This window comes from Montipora foliosa, chromosome 2 (genome assembly GCF_036669935.1).
Source record: "Montipora foliosa isolate CH-2021 chromosome 2, ASM3666993v2, whole genome shotgun sequence".
In the NCBI taxonomy this organism is placed as follows: Eukaryota; Metazoa; Cnidaria; class Anthozoa; order Scleractinia; family Acroporidae; genus Montipora; species Montipora foliosa.
Window position 1 is genome coordinate 26,699,004 of NC_090870.1, and position 15,000 is coordinate 26,714,003.

The 15,000-nt window shown below is 40.8% G+C and overlaps 2 protein-coding genes across 2 annotated transcripts in view; one reads left to right on the forward strand and one right to left on the reverse strand.

The window, feature by feature from the left end:
* Positions 1-7,171, forward strand: part of LOC137992755 (coiled-coil domain-containing protein 87-like) — a 44,857-nt gene extending 37,686 nt beyond the window's left edge. Inside the window, exons 29-34 of the mRNA XM_068838261.1 lie at positions 769-1,010; positions 1,547-1,672; positions 2,595-2,709; positions 3,574-3,635; positions 5,452-5,532; positions 6,918-7,171. Coding sequence (XP_068694362.1) covers positions 769-1,010; positions 1,547-1,672; positions 2,595-2,709; positions 3,574-3,635; positions 5,452-5,532; positions 6,918-7,082 — 791 coding nt within the window. The 3' untranslated portion in view covers positions 7,083-7,171. The remainder of the gene's footprint in view (positions 1-768; positions 1,011-1,546; positions 1,673-2,594; positions 2,710-3,573; positions 3,636-5,451; positions 5,533-6,917) is intronic.
* A 3,547-nt stretch (positions 7,172-10,718) lies between these two features.
* Positions 10,719-15,000, reverse strand: part of LOC137992757 (uncharacterized) — a 12,275-nt gene continuing 7,993 nt past the window's right edge. Inside the window, exons 4-6 of the mRNA XM_068838263.1 lie at positions 14,417-15,000; positions 13,523-13,694; positions 10,719-12,036 (exon numbers count right to left, since the gene is read on the reverse strand). The exon at positions 14,417-15,000 is cut by the window's right edge and continues 616 nt beyond it. Coding sequence (XP_068694364.1) covers positions 11,832-12,036; positions 13,523-13,694; positions 14,417-15,000 — 961 coding nt within the window. The 3' untranslated portion in view covers positions 10,719-11,831. The remainder of the gene's footprint in view (positions 12,037-13,522; positions 13,695-14,416) is intronic.

Sequence of the window (15,000 nt, forward strand, 5' to 3'; positions counted from 1 at the left end):
ACATTTTAGAGGACACTGGTTATCCCGTTTTTCAAGATGTTTAATTATGTTATCGCGACGGAAGAGTGCTTTACGGGTCTTATCTCTGTAATGCTTTTACTATTGATCGCCTGTTTGAGGATTTTCAGCCATGCTTGGGTGGAGGCAACTCCATTTTCAGGTCGTCTTCGATTTAAAACTTATTGATCATTATATTAAATTATAGCTTAAATTATTACATATGCAATGATAATACCCCTATCATCTGACGGGTTTAAAGTTTTACCCAATAAGGGGGCACTCTTCCTTTCTCATCGTGCCAGAAGGCGCACAAAGCTAAAGACGGGTACACTTGTATTCTATATGTGTTGTGCTGTAAAAGCTTTAAGTTTGATCCTTTCATCGCTGCTCATCCAATGAAGAGACGTGGCTGCAACAGTACTTTGTTAGTCGCGTTTAGTGTTTCATCTTTTCCACAATATTCATTATCAGTAGAATTGCAAATTATATAAACATTTCCATCGGACTGTTTTAAGCGGTTTGAATGTCCCATGAAGGTTTTCTGATATTATTTTATCTATTACTATGGGGCAGTCGCTAGTCTTGATAGAAACGGCAAAACTGATATAGAATCGATAAAAACGGCAAAACTGATTGGAATAAGTCAGAAATAAGTCCAGCGCCACAGCAGAAAAGGTCCTGACACCTCAACTGCTCGTTATGCCATTTCTTCACAATTCATTGAAAAACGCTTGAAAAGGAACGTTTCGTTTTTCCGCTTTGTTTCAGAGGAAGAGCTCTTGGCTAATCTTGAGGATTTTGGTTCTACTGCGTCCAGTATACAGCAGGTTGTCGGGGCGGATGTCGTGCCTGCTTCAGTCGGTAGTGCGCGATCTGTGGCGTCAAACGAGATTGCCACTTCCATCATGCCTCAATTGGAACTACCTCATAAGGCGAGTCGCACCGCTAGTGCAAAGACTCAGCTTTCTCACACAGCTGGAGCGCGAGCAGACACGGCCAGTGCAAGCGAGGTTCGTTCATCTCTAACTCATTCGTAAGAAGCCATGACACAGTCTTTTTTGTCAAAGTGTATTTTACACTCACGTAGAAAACAATTCTTACACCAAACATTCCCTTTGTAATCTGTTTAAAGAAAGAACTCGAAAGGTATGCCCGGGATGGTGTTAGCGTTGTTATAGCAACGTAGTCAAAATTCCTGTAAAACTTATGCGATTTATTTCGGGATTTTATATATGATAATGATCTGCCAAGTCAAACCTAGATTGTTTTGTTCTCAAGTGCAGTGCATTAGGAAGGAAAACATTGGCGAGTCTCCAGGAACGAGCAAGATAGTTCTGTCCTGGCAGTCTTGCTCTTTGGAGATGGTGGTTTGAGTAAGAATAAAACGCAAAGGTTATAAACATAGTGAAACGACATATTTTACTTTGGTGGACGGAAAGTGCTCTCACCACTGCGCGAACAATTCCAGTGTGCCAACCCGATTCTATTTTGAGGTAGAAGATCTCTTCTTAGCACTGAAATAGGTGTACTGTTTTGTTGTTACCAGCCTGGTACACGCTCCGCGCAAGACCGGTTGGAAAGAGTCTGGACACTACTGTGTATGCCTGATGCGCAAAGATTAGACATGGCAATTAAGTACAGCGCCGAGCCATACAGTACCAAGCTACTTGAGGTGAGATAGAATGTTTAGCTTATTCCTTTCAGGAAATGAAAACGACAAAGAGAAATGCTTTTTAGATTGTCCAGTTGTCAAGTAATTTCTATTTTGGTCAACTTTTAAGCCTTCATGAATTTTTGTTGGTGAATGCCCTTATCATCAGCTGGACTTTGACAACGATAAAGTTTTTGCGGATATGAGCCTCCTTATTATCAACAGCTTTTTCTTCAAGTGTGGATTTCTCTTAAAGACCTTACCGCCGGGGATGACTACATCATCATCCGGTTACTTCTATCCCATATTTAAACCAAGAGTCCATGTTAGTAAAGATACTTTTGGCCCGATCCAAACGCCGCTCCGCTCATGTGCCGAACCTAACTCAATAAAGTTTCACTAAAGAGCGACTGTGGAGCGACGGCTGATTCATACGCCGTACCTGGGTCGAACCAAACTGAAATCCATACGATGGTAAAGGGGCTTAGGTACATGTAAAACTTCGGAGTGTATTGTGGTAGATTATAAATTATCACAATTTATGCGTTAGGCTTGGCACATGACAAGAGCGCCGTGTGAATCACCCGCCGCTTCAACGTCGCATAGTGCGACAGACCCTGCCGAATTTAACGTTGTTGGCCACTCCAAACCTAACCTGCCGAACCAAACTGATTCAAACGCCGCTCTTCTGCCGCTCTTCTGCCGCTCTTCTGCCGCTCTTAACTCATCAGTTAGGTTCGGTGCATGAATGAAGCGGCGTTTGGAACGGGCCTTAGTTTCCATGTGAATGAAAAATGTCTTTTACAGCAGTTTTCCTTTCAAGCATCATATTAAACAAGAAAATTTAAATGATTGTGACTATTGTCTTTACATTTATTTCAAGTAACTTTTTGATGTGATTCTTACATGATTAGAACTTTTGCAATGTATCAAACTGTTTTAGTCGTTAGCTGTCTGGGAAGTCGCGACAGAAGCTGTATTACAGCGCGAGAGTTTAATGACCAAACTGGAAGACTTTGAGAGAACCGCATCAGATCCCAACAGATTCTTCATTAAAGGTAAACTTCAATTTCATTTCGTTTCACTTTTTGCACCAGTTACTTTTTCCAATAAACAATTTTAAATTCTTGACTCCCCTTTTACGTCGTCAATAGAAGCCGGTTATTTAAAGGGAGTTTGACTCAGTTAGACCCATGTTTTCAACAACCACTTAACCGCCAGACATTTTTAGAAATGAGTTTCTTCAGGTATATAATTGCTTTTCTCCTTTGCCCTTACCCTGCTGACAATTAAACGAACCTTATATACTAGTAGGCTACTTTGTTAGTCAGTCATTCAGTCGGTGAATCCTTTCCACTTTTTCCACCGCAACCTGTCCTTCATTTCTTTTCGTTCTCTTTCACATCCTCCCAATTGGTATCCCTGGTAAGGTTGTCAATATAGGTTACTGGAGATCTTTCTCGACTTTATCTGCTTTTGTTGGTTCCTGCAGCACGAAGGATGATGCGGTAACCTCATTGTGTCTTATGCAATGGACTATAATCTTCAATCCGCTCTCAGCACCTTTTTGTCACAGGAGGTAATTCTTGGTGCAATTGATCATCTGTCAGCTTCGCCTTCCTTGTTTTATTTAGGCACATGCATAACATGCGTGTGTAGCAGCCAATTGATCTTCTCTCAAATGCGTTCTATGCTAGTATTGGCAAAATGACTTGGAATGCAGTATTGTCAAAGAACCAGCTGAACTCTCTTTGAATAATCTCAACAAGAACTATCTCTGTCGCATGAGCATCTTTCCTTTATACCACAAACGTGACCCTCGTGACGTAACAAGGTCATTGTTAGCTGTGTCTCTAAAAATGACTGGTCACGTGATCACCAGTCAATGTTAAAATTCCGACTCCCTTTATGTTCTCTACCAGGTACAGTTGGCTCGTCAGCTGAGCGAATAAGAGAATCCAGGGCAAGAGAATCATTTAACAAGGTAAAGCGTCCTTGAATACACCATTCTCGTCCTCAGAGCCCTGCGTCTCTTTTGGTCACGTGGTCGGCGAAACGAAAGGCTCTGGTCGCCGCCAATACCGGATGTCCGTAAATCTCGGACATCCGGCAGGGCATCCGCATTTCTTTCAAGTTTCAATAATCGTGTGTGAGGGGAGAGAGAATATTGGTATAATGGATGCTTCCACGGTGGATCATTTCGAAGAAGCGCTTTTCGGTTACCAAACAACAAAACAGGATGGTTACGATCGAGAATGATCTCGTTGCAGGCGATGCCAACGGCGACGGCAACGACAACGTCAAAAATTTGTATATTTAGTGGACAAAAACAACAGCTTTGCACACCCTGCGCGTGCGTGTTTCATTTTTGTCCATTTCTTTGCCGTCGTCTGCAAAACCACAACGCGAAACACAACCTCGTCCCCAGGGCGCTTTTCCCTGGCTTTGAGTGGGACGTCCCACCCAAAGCCAGGGAAAAGCGCCCTGGTGACTAGGTTGCGTGAAACAGCCAAATTTGAGGTTTTATCAAGGACGTCAACACTTGAGGATTAATTTTCATTTTCTCCCCTAAATTAAGCGCGTTCCGACTAGTGTCATTCTTGAAGAACTACCACACCCTTATCCTATGAAAAAGGTTGAAATAGTTACGAAGTGATTACAATAACGCGAATTCATATCATGAGATGACGTTCTCGTTGCGGTCGCCGTCGTCGTTGCTTAAGTTCTCTATCGATTTTACAGAAACTTGTGCGCATTTTTACGGCGTAGTCGCCATATTTCAGAAGTTCACGCCATGCGGGCTGGAACATGTAATGAGTAGTACTTGTAATTTTAATTTGTTCCACGCATACGATTTTAATCAGCCAATGAAAAAATTTGAATTTTTTTGGGTGCGACCAGAGCCTTTCGTTTCGCCGACCACGTGACCAAAAGAAACGGAGGGCTCTGGGAACGAGAATGTGAATACGCCAGTGAGTTTTTGGGTGTGTGAAAGATATATATGAAATACATCGTATATTATTGCACTGCGGGTATGAAATCAAATGAAACCAAGTTGCCTCGCTCGTTGGGAGCTCCCAACGTCAGTTCTCAACGTCAGTGGTTTCATAGCTCAGTTGGTTACAGCATCGCACCTGTATGGCGAGGTCGCGGGTTCAAACCTCGTTGAAGTCCTGAAATTTTTCAGGCTTCTCGACGCAAATGAATTTGCGCTTATAACTGCGAGGCAACATGGGTTCATTTGAATTGGTGGGTGTGTTTGCGCGCAGTGCAAGAACGTGCTCGTCGAGCCTCTATTTTTAAAATCCCAAATCGGAAGGAGTTGGAACCAGTCACGCCACCTTCTTAGCCAGATTGTTTTAATCTTTCCAGTCAACTTTATATGTGTTGTCTTTAATGTACGCCTAACATTTTGTAAAGTAGCTATACCTGATAATTCCAATTCCCTCCGCGTTGTATTGCGCACAGCAGACTAGAGAGGTCGACGCATTTTCGTTCAATCATTAATATAAGCTCATTTCTTTCAAAAGATTTGCCAAAACCTTCTTTCTGTGTTTTCATGCGTGTCGTATAAAATCAAATTACTGTCTAAACGAAAACTGGCTGAGAAAGTATGAGACGCGTTTCTTTTGCGTCTTGACCATGAGTGTAAAAATGCCTCCTCGGTGTTTTTATCCTCCAGTCAGGGAGAACTTAAAACTGGACTATTCTGAACGGAGTGGAATGTTTAAAAGAGGTGGTTATCTGCGGTTTTTTGGTCTTAAACGTTAAGGATATATAATAATTCGGTTTTCTTTTAGCGCTTGTCCAAAATTGAGATTGATGTGAGAAAAGCAGTGACGGATGTTCAACGTCAGTTTGGGGATACAGTCACATTCCAGGTATGTCGACGTCATTCTCACTTGCTCCAGAAAGGAATTGTTCTAAGAAATGTTAACGTTGGTACCTCCAGCTTTTGAGAAATAAGGAGTTATGGCAACGGTGACGATTACGACAACGGCTTCTCCACAAAATAATTACATCAATGGCCTAATGAGAGAAAAAAAAATCAACATATTATAAAACAATTCTCTTTTTCTTCAAAACTGTTTGTATCAATCCAGTTACAGGATACTATAACCTCCCATATGAAACAACTTGAACACGTTGGGAGAATCACGGCGGAAGATTTGAACTCTTACCCTGCTTACTACGAACGACCGAACGACCCCAGGGGGCCCAGAAAGATTACTTAACGAAATTCCCAACCCAATTTTCTAGAAACGAGCAAATACCCCCCCCCCCCCCCCCTCCAATACATAAATCCGTTGCTCCAAAAAAGCCAAAGCAAATAGAAATTAAAGATATTTCTTAAATTTCGATTCGCTCAGTCTACGAACTCGTCAAACTACGACGAAACTCGTGAAATACTCCGCGATACCACACGCCAGAACGTCTTATAAGATGTTAAAGGCTTGAGAGACCCGCCGTTGCCAATTAACGTTAATTTAAAACAATATCCTCAGGTACAAGTAATAATATTACTCTTTGCAATGTAATACCACCTTTTTTATCAAACTCTTCAAGTTCCCGCAATGTGGATTTCTATTCGAGTGAAGTTTGTATCCGCATCACAAAAAGTTCATCACGTGCGCTGATCCATTTTCCAACGTTGGAAGATGCGGACAAACACGATCAGCTAAGGGCACTACCGACTATGTTTATGCGAGAAGTTGCTAGCAGACCTCTAAAGATGTTTTGGCAAAAATGAGCAAAGGACATTGCTTGCGGTAATGTCTGTGAAAGGAAGCTGGAACTAACGACTCTGATCGAAACAATCAAATGCCCAGCAAGTAACTGGCCACGCATTCCTTCGCCTAGTCATAACGGCATTCACCCTGCGAGCAGAGCCTCTCTAAAACTCAGCAGAGGGCGAGAAAGAGACGCTCTGCAGAAAACGAGTCAAGTCTTTTAAGTCGCCGCAGTCCATCAAGTTTCTGGGCTAGTCATTCCGGTCAAACCGGTTTACAAACCGGTTAACAAGGCGAAGGTCAAAATCGAGCTTTCATTACGAAAATCAACATGGCTTATTGGACAGCGATCGAGACTAAAGCTGGGTTTGAAACTGTCTCCATGCAAATTCTTGCGCGTACTCAGTAAAGACTTAACACGATTTCTGCAGAGTTCTTTCTTTCTCGTCGAGTTAAGAAAGGCTCTGCTAGCAGGGTGAACGGCACTTAATGGAACTGTTTAATATCAGTTAAGTAAGGTGTTGCTATTTTGTTAGGGGCGTCCCTACTTAGAAAAGATGAGTCTGGACCGAACTGAGATGTTTTACTGGCTGCAGCAAGAGCGTCGACAACACGTATTGGACAAGGAACTGATAAGGATGCGAGAAGTTACACTAAAAACACCCGACTTACCACCGATACAAGCACATTCTATATTGTAAATATAATATTTATTGACTAATAGTTTTTATATTAATATACCATACAGGTAATTAAAACTTTATATAAACCTGCTTCATTTTATTGTCTTTTCTTGCCTTTTTCTTCATGAGTATTTACCAAATTGACCCATCTCCTTCGTACCTATGAGTGACTAGTTTTACTAAGCTTCATACAACTTAGCTGTATGACGACAATGCATGCTCGTTATAATGCTTCATGGCCGGGTGTGTCCATGCTGATCCGTCTCTAAAACAGCTCGTGTCAAACATATATCCGAGCAGTTATCTGTGAATACAACTATTTGGGCAAAAAGGTTCAAAATGAAAGTTTTTTCCAACCTTTCTTAGGCGGCTTATGAACTTTTTTGCTGCTTATTTAACAATTATTCTACGAGGGCGCACTGGATATTTTTTTTATTATATAAACACCAATGAAATACCAAGTAAGCTTTCGCGCGAAAACATGATATCTTCTTACGTGATGATAACACGTTATCTTCGCACGTGAAAAGATGCTTACATGTAAAAATGGCCCCTTTCGTGAAATGATTTAGTATTTCATTGGTGTTTATATACATGGCCGCTTAGAGATACAAAATTTCTCTTCTCGTGTTGAAAAATATTTCACGAGTTGCGCTCACTCGTGAAATATTTTGCAACACTTGAAGAGAAATTTCATATCTCCGCGCGGCCATGTAATATCCTCTATTTATTAAATTCTCAACCTTGGTTTACTCAATCTCGGTTATCAGCTCATCATCACAACATCGCATCTTCATCAAGTATTTTCAATTTCGCTCGGATTTTCTAGCTTAAGGAATTTAATAAAACAATTATTCCATTCGCGCTTGTTGGATGCGAGACTGGTTATAGCCAACTCGGCGCTACGCGCGTCGTTGGCTATTTACCAGCTCTTGTGCGCGCTCATGGAATAATTGTTAAATATCCAGCAAGCCCGAGTAGAATAATGGTTTTATTAAAAACTCCAGGATCAACAACTCTTCCATGTTGATTTTATTTGGCACAAAATGGCAACATGTGGCCATTTTTTCTCAGAACTGCAAAAAATTGTTTTCAGCTCGCTTTATTGCTGACCCGTTCCTTGACCATATTAGGTACAGCAGGTATAGGAACTGATATCCTGTGTCCGGCGCGCCGTCAACGAAAATGCTGGAAATCTGATATCCGTAGTTTAAATTTTAATAAATATATATACCTTTTCAAGGAGTTATTACTTGGAGTGTTAGGAAACCAAAATTCTAACAACCAAGAATACCGGCTTTGAGAGTTTTGACCAATCAAAACTAATAAAAACCTCTTAGGCAGTAAAAGTGTCTGGATACCTTTTTATCGTAACACTCAACTTCAGGAAAGGGTAAAGAGGGTAGAGGGGTAGAGCTATGTGCCAAAAACGAATCGCACTTGACAAACAAATTCTTCATTGTCGCTCCGAACTTTCCAAAATCTGTCCAGCAATTTTAGTACAATCGATTCGCGCTAAAATCCGACAACTTAATTCTGGACTGTTTGACCATTTACACCAAACCAAGACTCTAAAACTTCAACAATTAATAGGTCCGCAAATTACCGACGACACTACATTGCATAGCCATAATACCGTAATTACAATTCCAGAAAATCTTCCGCTTACTGACTCAGAGAAATCTGTTCTCAGTAAGGGCCTAAATTTTGTCCCTATTACCAAACGCACCAACGAATTTTCTATTAAGCAAGATGTCGAAAAATTCCTTCGCCGCGTTCAGTTAAAAGCCTTTTTTCACGACAAAGAGCATGATTCGGACACTTCTAATAAAGATATTTTTGAAACACTTCTAGTTCGCAAATCTAAATGGACTCCCCCAGAGGGACAATTTGCCTCTTTAGATTTTTTCACCAAAAAATGCCGTCACGACATTCACAAACTTAAATTCAATCGCAACACTAAATTTTCCAACCTTTCCTCGGAAGAGTGGGCGGCGCTTAAAAATCTTAGTAAACGCAACGACATAGTTGTCAAATCGGCCGACAAAGGCGGCGCGGTAGTTGTTTGGCGGTCGGACCTTTACCAAAAAGAAGCTTTGCGGCAACTTTCGGATACCTCGTTTTATGCCAAAATCCCTAAAGATCTCACTTCCAACAATCAAAAACTTGTCAAAGACACCATTCAAAATCTTATAGTTAATCAAGAATTACCGGACACCGCCACTAATCTCATCATCAACACCCCTAGAACTTCGTGCATTTACTTCTTGCCTAAAATTCACAAACCCAACAACCCAGGTCGCCCTATCGTTTCTGCCTGTAGTTGCCCCACCGAACTCATTTCTACCTACTTAGACAGGATTATGACGCCTATCGTCAAATCTTTGCCATCATACATTAAAGACAGCACACACGCACTACAAATTTTCCGCGATTTCAATTTCTCCGGCCAAGACAAACTTATTTTCACCATGGACATTACATCTCTATACACAGTCATTCCTAATAGCGAAGGTCTTCAAGCACTTAAACACTTTTTCGATCAACGCACTGTCAAAGAACCTAGCTCGGAAACGCTCCTCCGCCTTGCCGAACTAGTTTTAACGCTTAATTGTTTTTCATTCGCCGGCAACTATTACAAACAAATTAATGGTGTAGCGATGGGCACAAGAATGGGACCTAGCTATGCCAATCTTTTTGTAGGATATGTTGAACACCAATTTTTTAGTCAGTACAACGGCCCCAAACCTGCACTCTACGGCCGTTACATCGACGACTGCATCGGCGCTATTTCATCCAGCAGAGAAGAACTCGATCAATTTATAACCTCCGTTAACTCTTTTCATCCGGCTCTTAAATATACCTGGGAAATTTCGGAAACTTCATTGGCTTTTCTAGATATCAACGTTTCTATTAGAGGCAACGTGCTATGTACTAGTGTGCACTACAAACCTACTGATTCACACAGTTATTTGTTGTATTCATCGTCACATCCATCACATGTCAAGAACTCCATCCCTTATTCTCAATTTCTTAGACTTCGACGTCTATGTAGTGATGACTCCGATTTTTCCAGCAAATCAGAGGAGATGTGCCAGTTCTTCGAAAAACGTGGCTATCCTGTCTCTGTGATCAAAGCGGGCCATCATCGCGCCCAACAATTTGATCGACAGTCATCACTACAAACGTCACAAAAAGATAAGAATGACAGAATTCCATTCACCCTCACTTTCCATCCTCATAATCACGCAGTCAAAAGCATCATTCTTAGTAATTTTAAATTACTCCAAAATGATCCCGAGACTGGTAGAATCTTTTCGCAACCTCCACTTATTTCATTCAAACGCGACAAAAACGTAGGCAACTTTTTAGTTAGAAGCGCGCTCAAAACTAACGAGCAACCCGGCACTTTCAAATGCGCGCGCTCACGATGCAAAACTTGTCTTTTCATTGTTAACACTAGCAAGATATCGGGACCTAAGCGATCTGTTAAGATCACCGATCGTTTCACATGTACCTCCGCAAATGTCATTTATTGCATAACCTGCACGTTATGCAATAAATTATACATTGGTGAGACAGGTAGACGACTAGGTGACCGATTCCGCGAACACCTTCGCGATGTTGAGAAGAATGACAAGGATGCATCCAAGCCAGTCGCTCGCCATTTTAATCTGCCTAACCACTCCAAAAAACACATGGCTATCTGCGGCCTTTCCCTACATCTAGGTACGACGGAAAGCCGCAAGAATCTGGAACAAAAATTCATCTTTCAAATCGGCACCCTTAATCCTCACGGTATTAACGAACGCTTTTCATTTAACTAATATATTCCTATTTTTCACGTTGCCATGTTACCACCAATAGCGTAGCTCCTACTCTACTATAAAAACTACACGTAACCCATAATCCCTCGATTCGCTCTGACGAAGGGCTAACGCTCGAAACGTCAGCTTTTAGAATCTCTGTACGGTGGCCAATTTACATTATCAACTCCGTTGATAAAACCAAATTTTTGTATAATTCAAAAGCTATCCGAGTATGTCCGTTTAAAGGCTCCTTACTCAGAAGTAGGTGGACCCAGAACTGATGAGCGACAAAAGTAGTCTTTTCCACTAACACTTTCCCCCTCCCCCATTCAATGTTGGTAAGGTGAAAAGTGTTGAGAATAAAAAACAACCTCGTAAGGAGGGGGAGGGGAGGGGGGGGGGTTAGATGGAGAGATTAAATGGGGAATTGGTCCAACATTTCTGAAAATGGGTGAATGTCTTAACCCTTTCGTCGCGGCGTTAAGACCGACTGTCTGGTCAGTTATCAAAACTGTGTAGGTTACCTGGACTGGGTATATAGTGTATATTAAAATATTGTGTTGGGTCGTCCCGATTTGATCACTTGATGTAACACTAGACAGTAGAGTTTGCAACTGCCTTCTTAATGTTGTAGTTATAAAAATGCTGTACCGTTACGTTAAGGGAAAGATTTCTTTAACATCTTCTCATTGGTCCTAAACAAGTGACTGTCTGTCAATCGAACAAGGAAATGAAAGGCTTTCCTTTTTTGCAACAGTATGATGTCAAAATTGTATGCCTTGGTACGAAGGCGTTGAAATATACGAAACCTCCTACAGCAAAACGGTAGGATACATCAACTGAAAATATATATTACGCGCGCGGATCAAAATGATACAATGCGCTCTTCAACGAAACTGCATGGGATCCACTCAAAAAAGGAGTAAGTTATGTTTGGTTCGCGCACCGAACCGATATTTCAAGTATCTATATCGAGTGAAGAAATACTTTTGCTGGCTTCGTACGAAAGACTGAATCCCTTTTTGCTGTTTGTGGAATCAGAGCGGAAAACCACCACTGCCACAATGCCTTTGACATCTTTGTGGATAGGTGACGTCATTGAACCGCAGTATCTCTCGCCAACTTGGTTGTCCAGTATGTCGTAGATGGCAATGTAGTCGTACCTGAAAAAGACAAATTGAAGATATTTTCGTTTTCGTTCGGAAGAAGGAAACCGTGTGTAGCAGCAGCAAAGTAAAAATGGCCAAAGTTTGTACGATGTAGGTGGGCATGCTTAAATTAAACGGGATTCGAAGCCATGACCTCTTAAGCTTGCACAAGCGCAAGCACAAGCGTAAAGTAGCTTATGCTAATGTAAACAAACGTCGACATAAGCATCAAAATAAACCACGGCATCCGCCATTTTGTTCAAATGGTCAGTTGCGGGGAATCTGGAACGAGTGCTTTAATTGGCCAGACGTAGCAAATTTCCTTGTGCTTATGCTGTGTTTCGTTTTCACACGACGCAAGCGAACGCAAGCATAAGCGCAAACACAAGGAAAAGGAAAACAATTGACGTTTGTGCTTGTGCTTGCGATTGTGCTTATGCTTTTCACGGTGTAATAAGCGCTTTTATACTTATGCGTGTGCTTTTACACGTGTAAAATTTGAAAGTATTTTGGCTGAAAAACGAGTCTAGTCAGACTAATTTTCACAAAGACAAAAGAATAATTTATTGGCGACCATTTTTGCATTCGATCTACAGTGAGCGGATCATTGTGCTTCTTTCCGCGGGTCAGCCTGATATATGTCTTTTATAAAATGACTGAAAAGTCTCTTCATTTGGTTGCTCAGTTTACAAATTGATAGTAAAAGTGATTTCTTTAGTAAGACAGCTTTCTTTACGGTTCGTAAAATATTAGAAACTTAAGGTAAGGACAGAAATCGCCCTAAAAGGTGTGTTTACGTTTTAACAAAAGAAAATAAAGTCCCCTTATTTTCTCTTGGTTTTGGAAGATTGAAGCTCTGCAAATAAAAGTAAAGGAAAATGGCGACTGAGATTTTTAATAGATTGTGAAGAACGAAAGCATGATTGATTAACAACAATCGCTACCTATTGAAAGGAAGAGAGTTCTTCTCTATTTTCTTCTCGTTTTTAATTGTCTTCATTCAAAATGGCATAACTCACTGGCTACATTCCGTTTAAAATTTGTTGATCAATATCAAGAAATACTCATAAATTGAGATCACACTTATTTAGAAAATCTTCAGTAATCTTGAATTTCTTTACATGCAGTCTGTATGTTTGTTCTCATCGGGTTTTGCACAGGAGTGCAATATGTCCGTTCGAATGACCAATGAGATCAATCTGCCCCCTGGGAAATTTTGATTTCAGTTTCATTATTTTTAGATTCAACAGGAAAGAACTTGTTTCCGAAGAAGTCTGCATTACACTTGAGGCACCTGAGGAAATCCTAAAATAACAAAACTTGAAAGTAATGCCATTTGCAAGTGTCATTTGCACAGGCATTACTTTTTCCTCAGTTATTTAAAGACACTTATCAGTTATTTTATTCGAATTATTAATCCAGTACCCTCTCAATATTGAACCAACTGGTCGGCGGTTACTTGCATTCTCGCGGTTAAGCCAACTGCCCCAAGACTACTTACACGCTGTTTCGATCTTCCTCCAGGTACATTCTCTGTATTGTAATTCTTATCAGGTTATAGTCGTTAGATAATGAAATCACCCATCGACATCTTGTGTTAGAAGGATATTCTTCGGGATAACCAGGTGATGTAAGGTGTCCTTCGGGAGACCCTAACACACCTCCGCAGCTACCTATCATAACAAAAACAGATTCAATAAAGCTATATCTTGGCACTATAAATCAGACAATCTAGTAGTTTATGTTGCAGCACAAAAAAATTTGAGTTTTCTGTCTCACAAAAATTAAATGTGCTGCGTAAGACAGTTTTCCTTTTAACATGGATAATGTGCACGGCATGTCCTGTTTATATGCAACCGTTTTACAAGGTAAAGAAACCACACTATATGATACAAGAAGTGGGTGGAAAACGAGTCTTTTTTTCTGTTTAATGTGTTGAATATCGAGGATTGGAGAGATTTCGCATTGCGTTCCTAACAGGCAAAAAAATTGGCAAAAATCAATCAAGTGTCTATAATTTTTAGCAAAACGCTAATTTCTGCCCGACGTTATTGCCCTAAACATGATGCCAACTTTAATTCAGACGGGTTTAACCATTAACAGTCAAATTTTTTTCACCCCCCAGGCTAACTTTACCAGCAACCTTGTCCTCATGGCAAGGAGAGAAGCATGTTACGTCATCGCGCATTTCGAAAAACACAATGTCACAGATAGCCTCTATACTCTGGCCGAGTTTCAAAGTTCACTGGCCGAGTAGCGCTTGGCGTCAATTCACCCCACAAAAGGAGAATCAGAGCCGAATTATTAAGTCAAGGTTCTCAGGTTTACTGAGAGAATTTTTGCCCTGCATTTAAGGTCTATGTAACTTATCCAAACCTTAAAACACTGCACAAACCTGTTCCAGAAGATGACATTGGGTAAGTGGTCACATTTGAGGGATGAAAGCTCGTCATGGTTGCGTTTCCATTCAATGTTTGATTTTGTGGTTTTTCGCTCATTCTTGTCCCTTTTGTCAGAGCTTTTGGAAAGTCCATTAGTTTTGAAGATGGATCATGTTCAGCTTTGTCGGCTTTCGTTTGTTTCAGCAAAACAGTTGCATTTCTTGATTGTTTGTTCATTTTTGTGTTGATTGAGTGTCTTGTTGGCGGCAATGGTTTTGTAAATAGGGCTTGTTTTGTTGAGTAGTCCATATTTAGGGAATTTGTTTCATTTGAAAGTGCCTCGTTCATTCCTGTTACATCTGGAACGTTTGAATGACGCTCTGGTTTAGTTAGTTGCTGATACATTCTTGTCTTAGTTGAATTTGTTGTATGCAACACTGGTTTCTTTGTCGGGGTATGTGTTGTTGCATTGGTTACTTGCTCATTCATTCTCGTTTTAGATGGAGCTGTGGAGCGGAATACGGTTTCCGTCAACGACTTGGGTTTCTTTGAGTAGCCTTGTGTTTCTGTTAGAGAATTCGTTTGGTGCTCGGTTTGT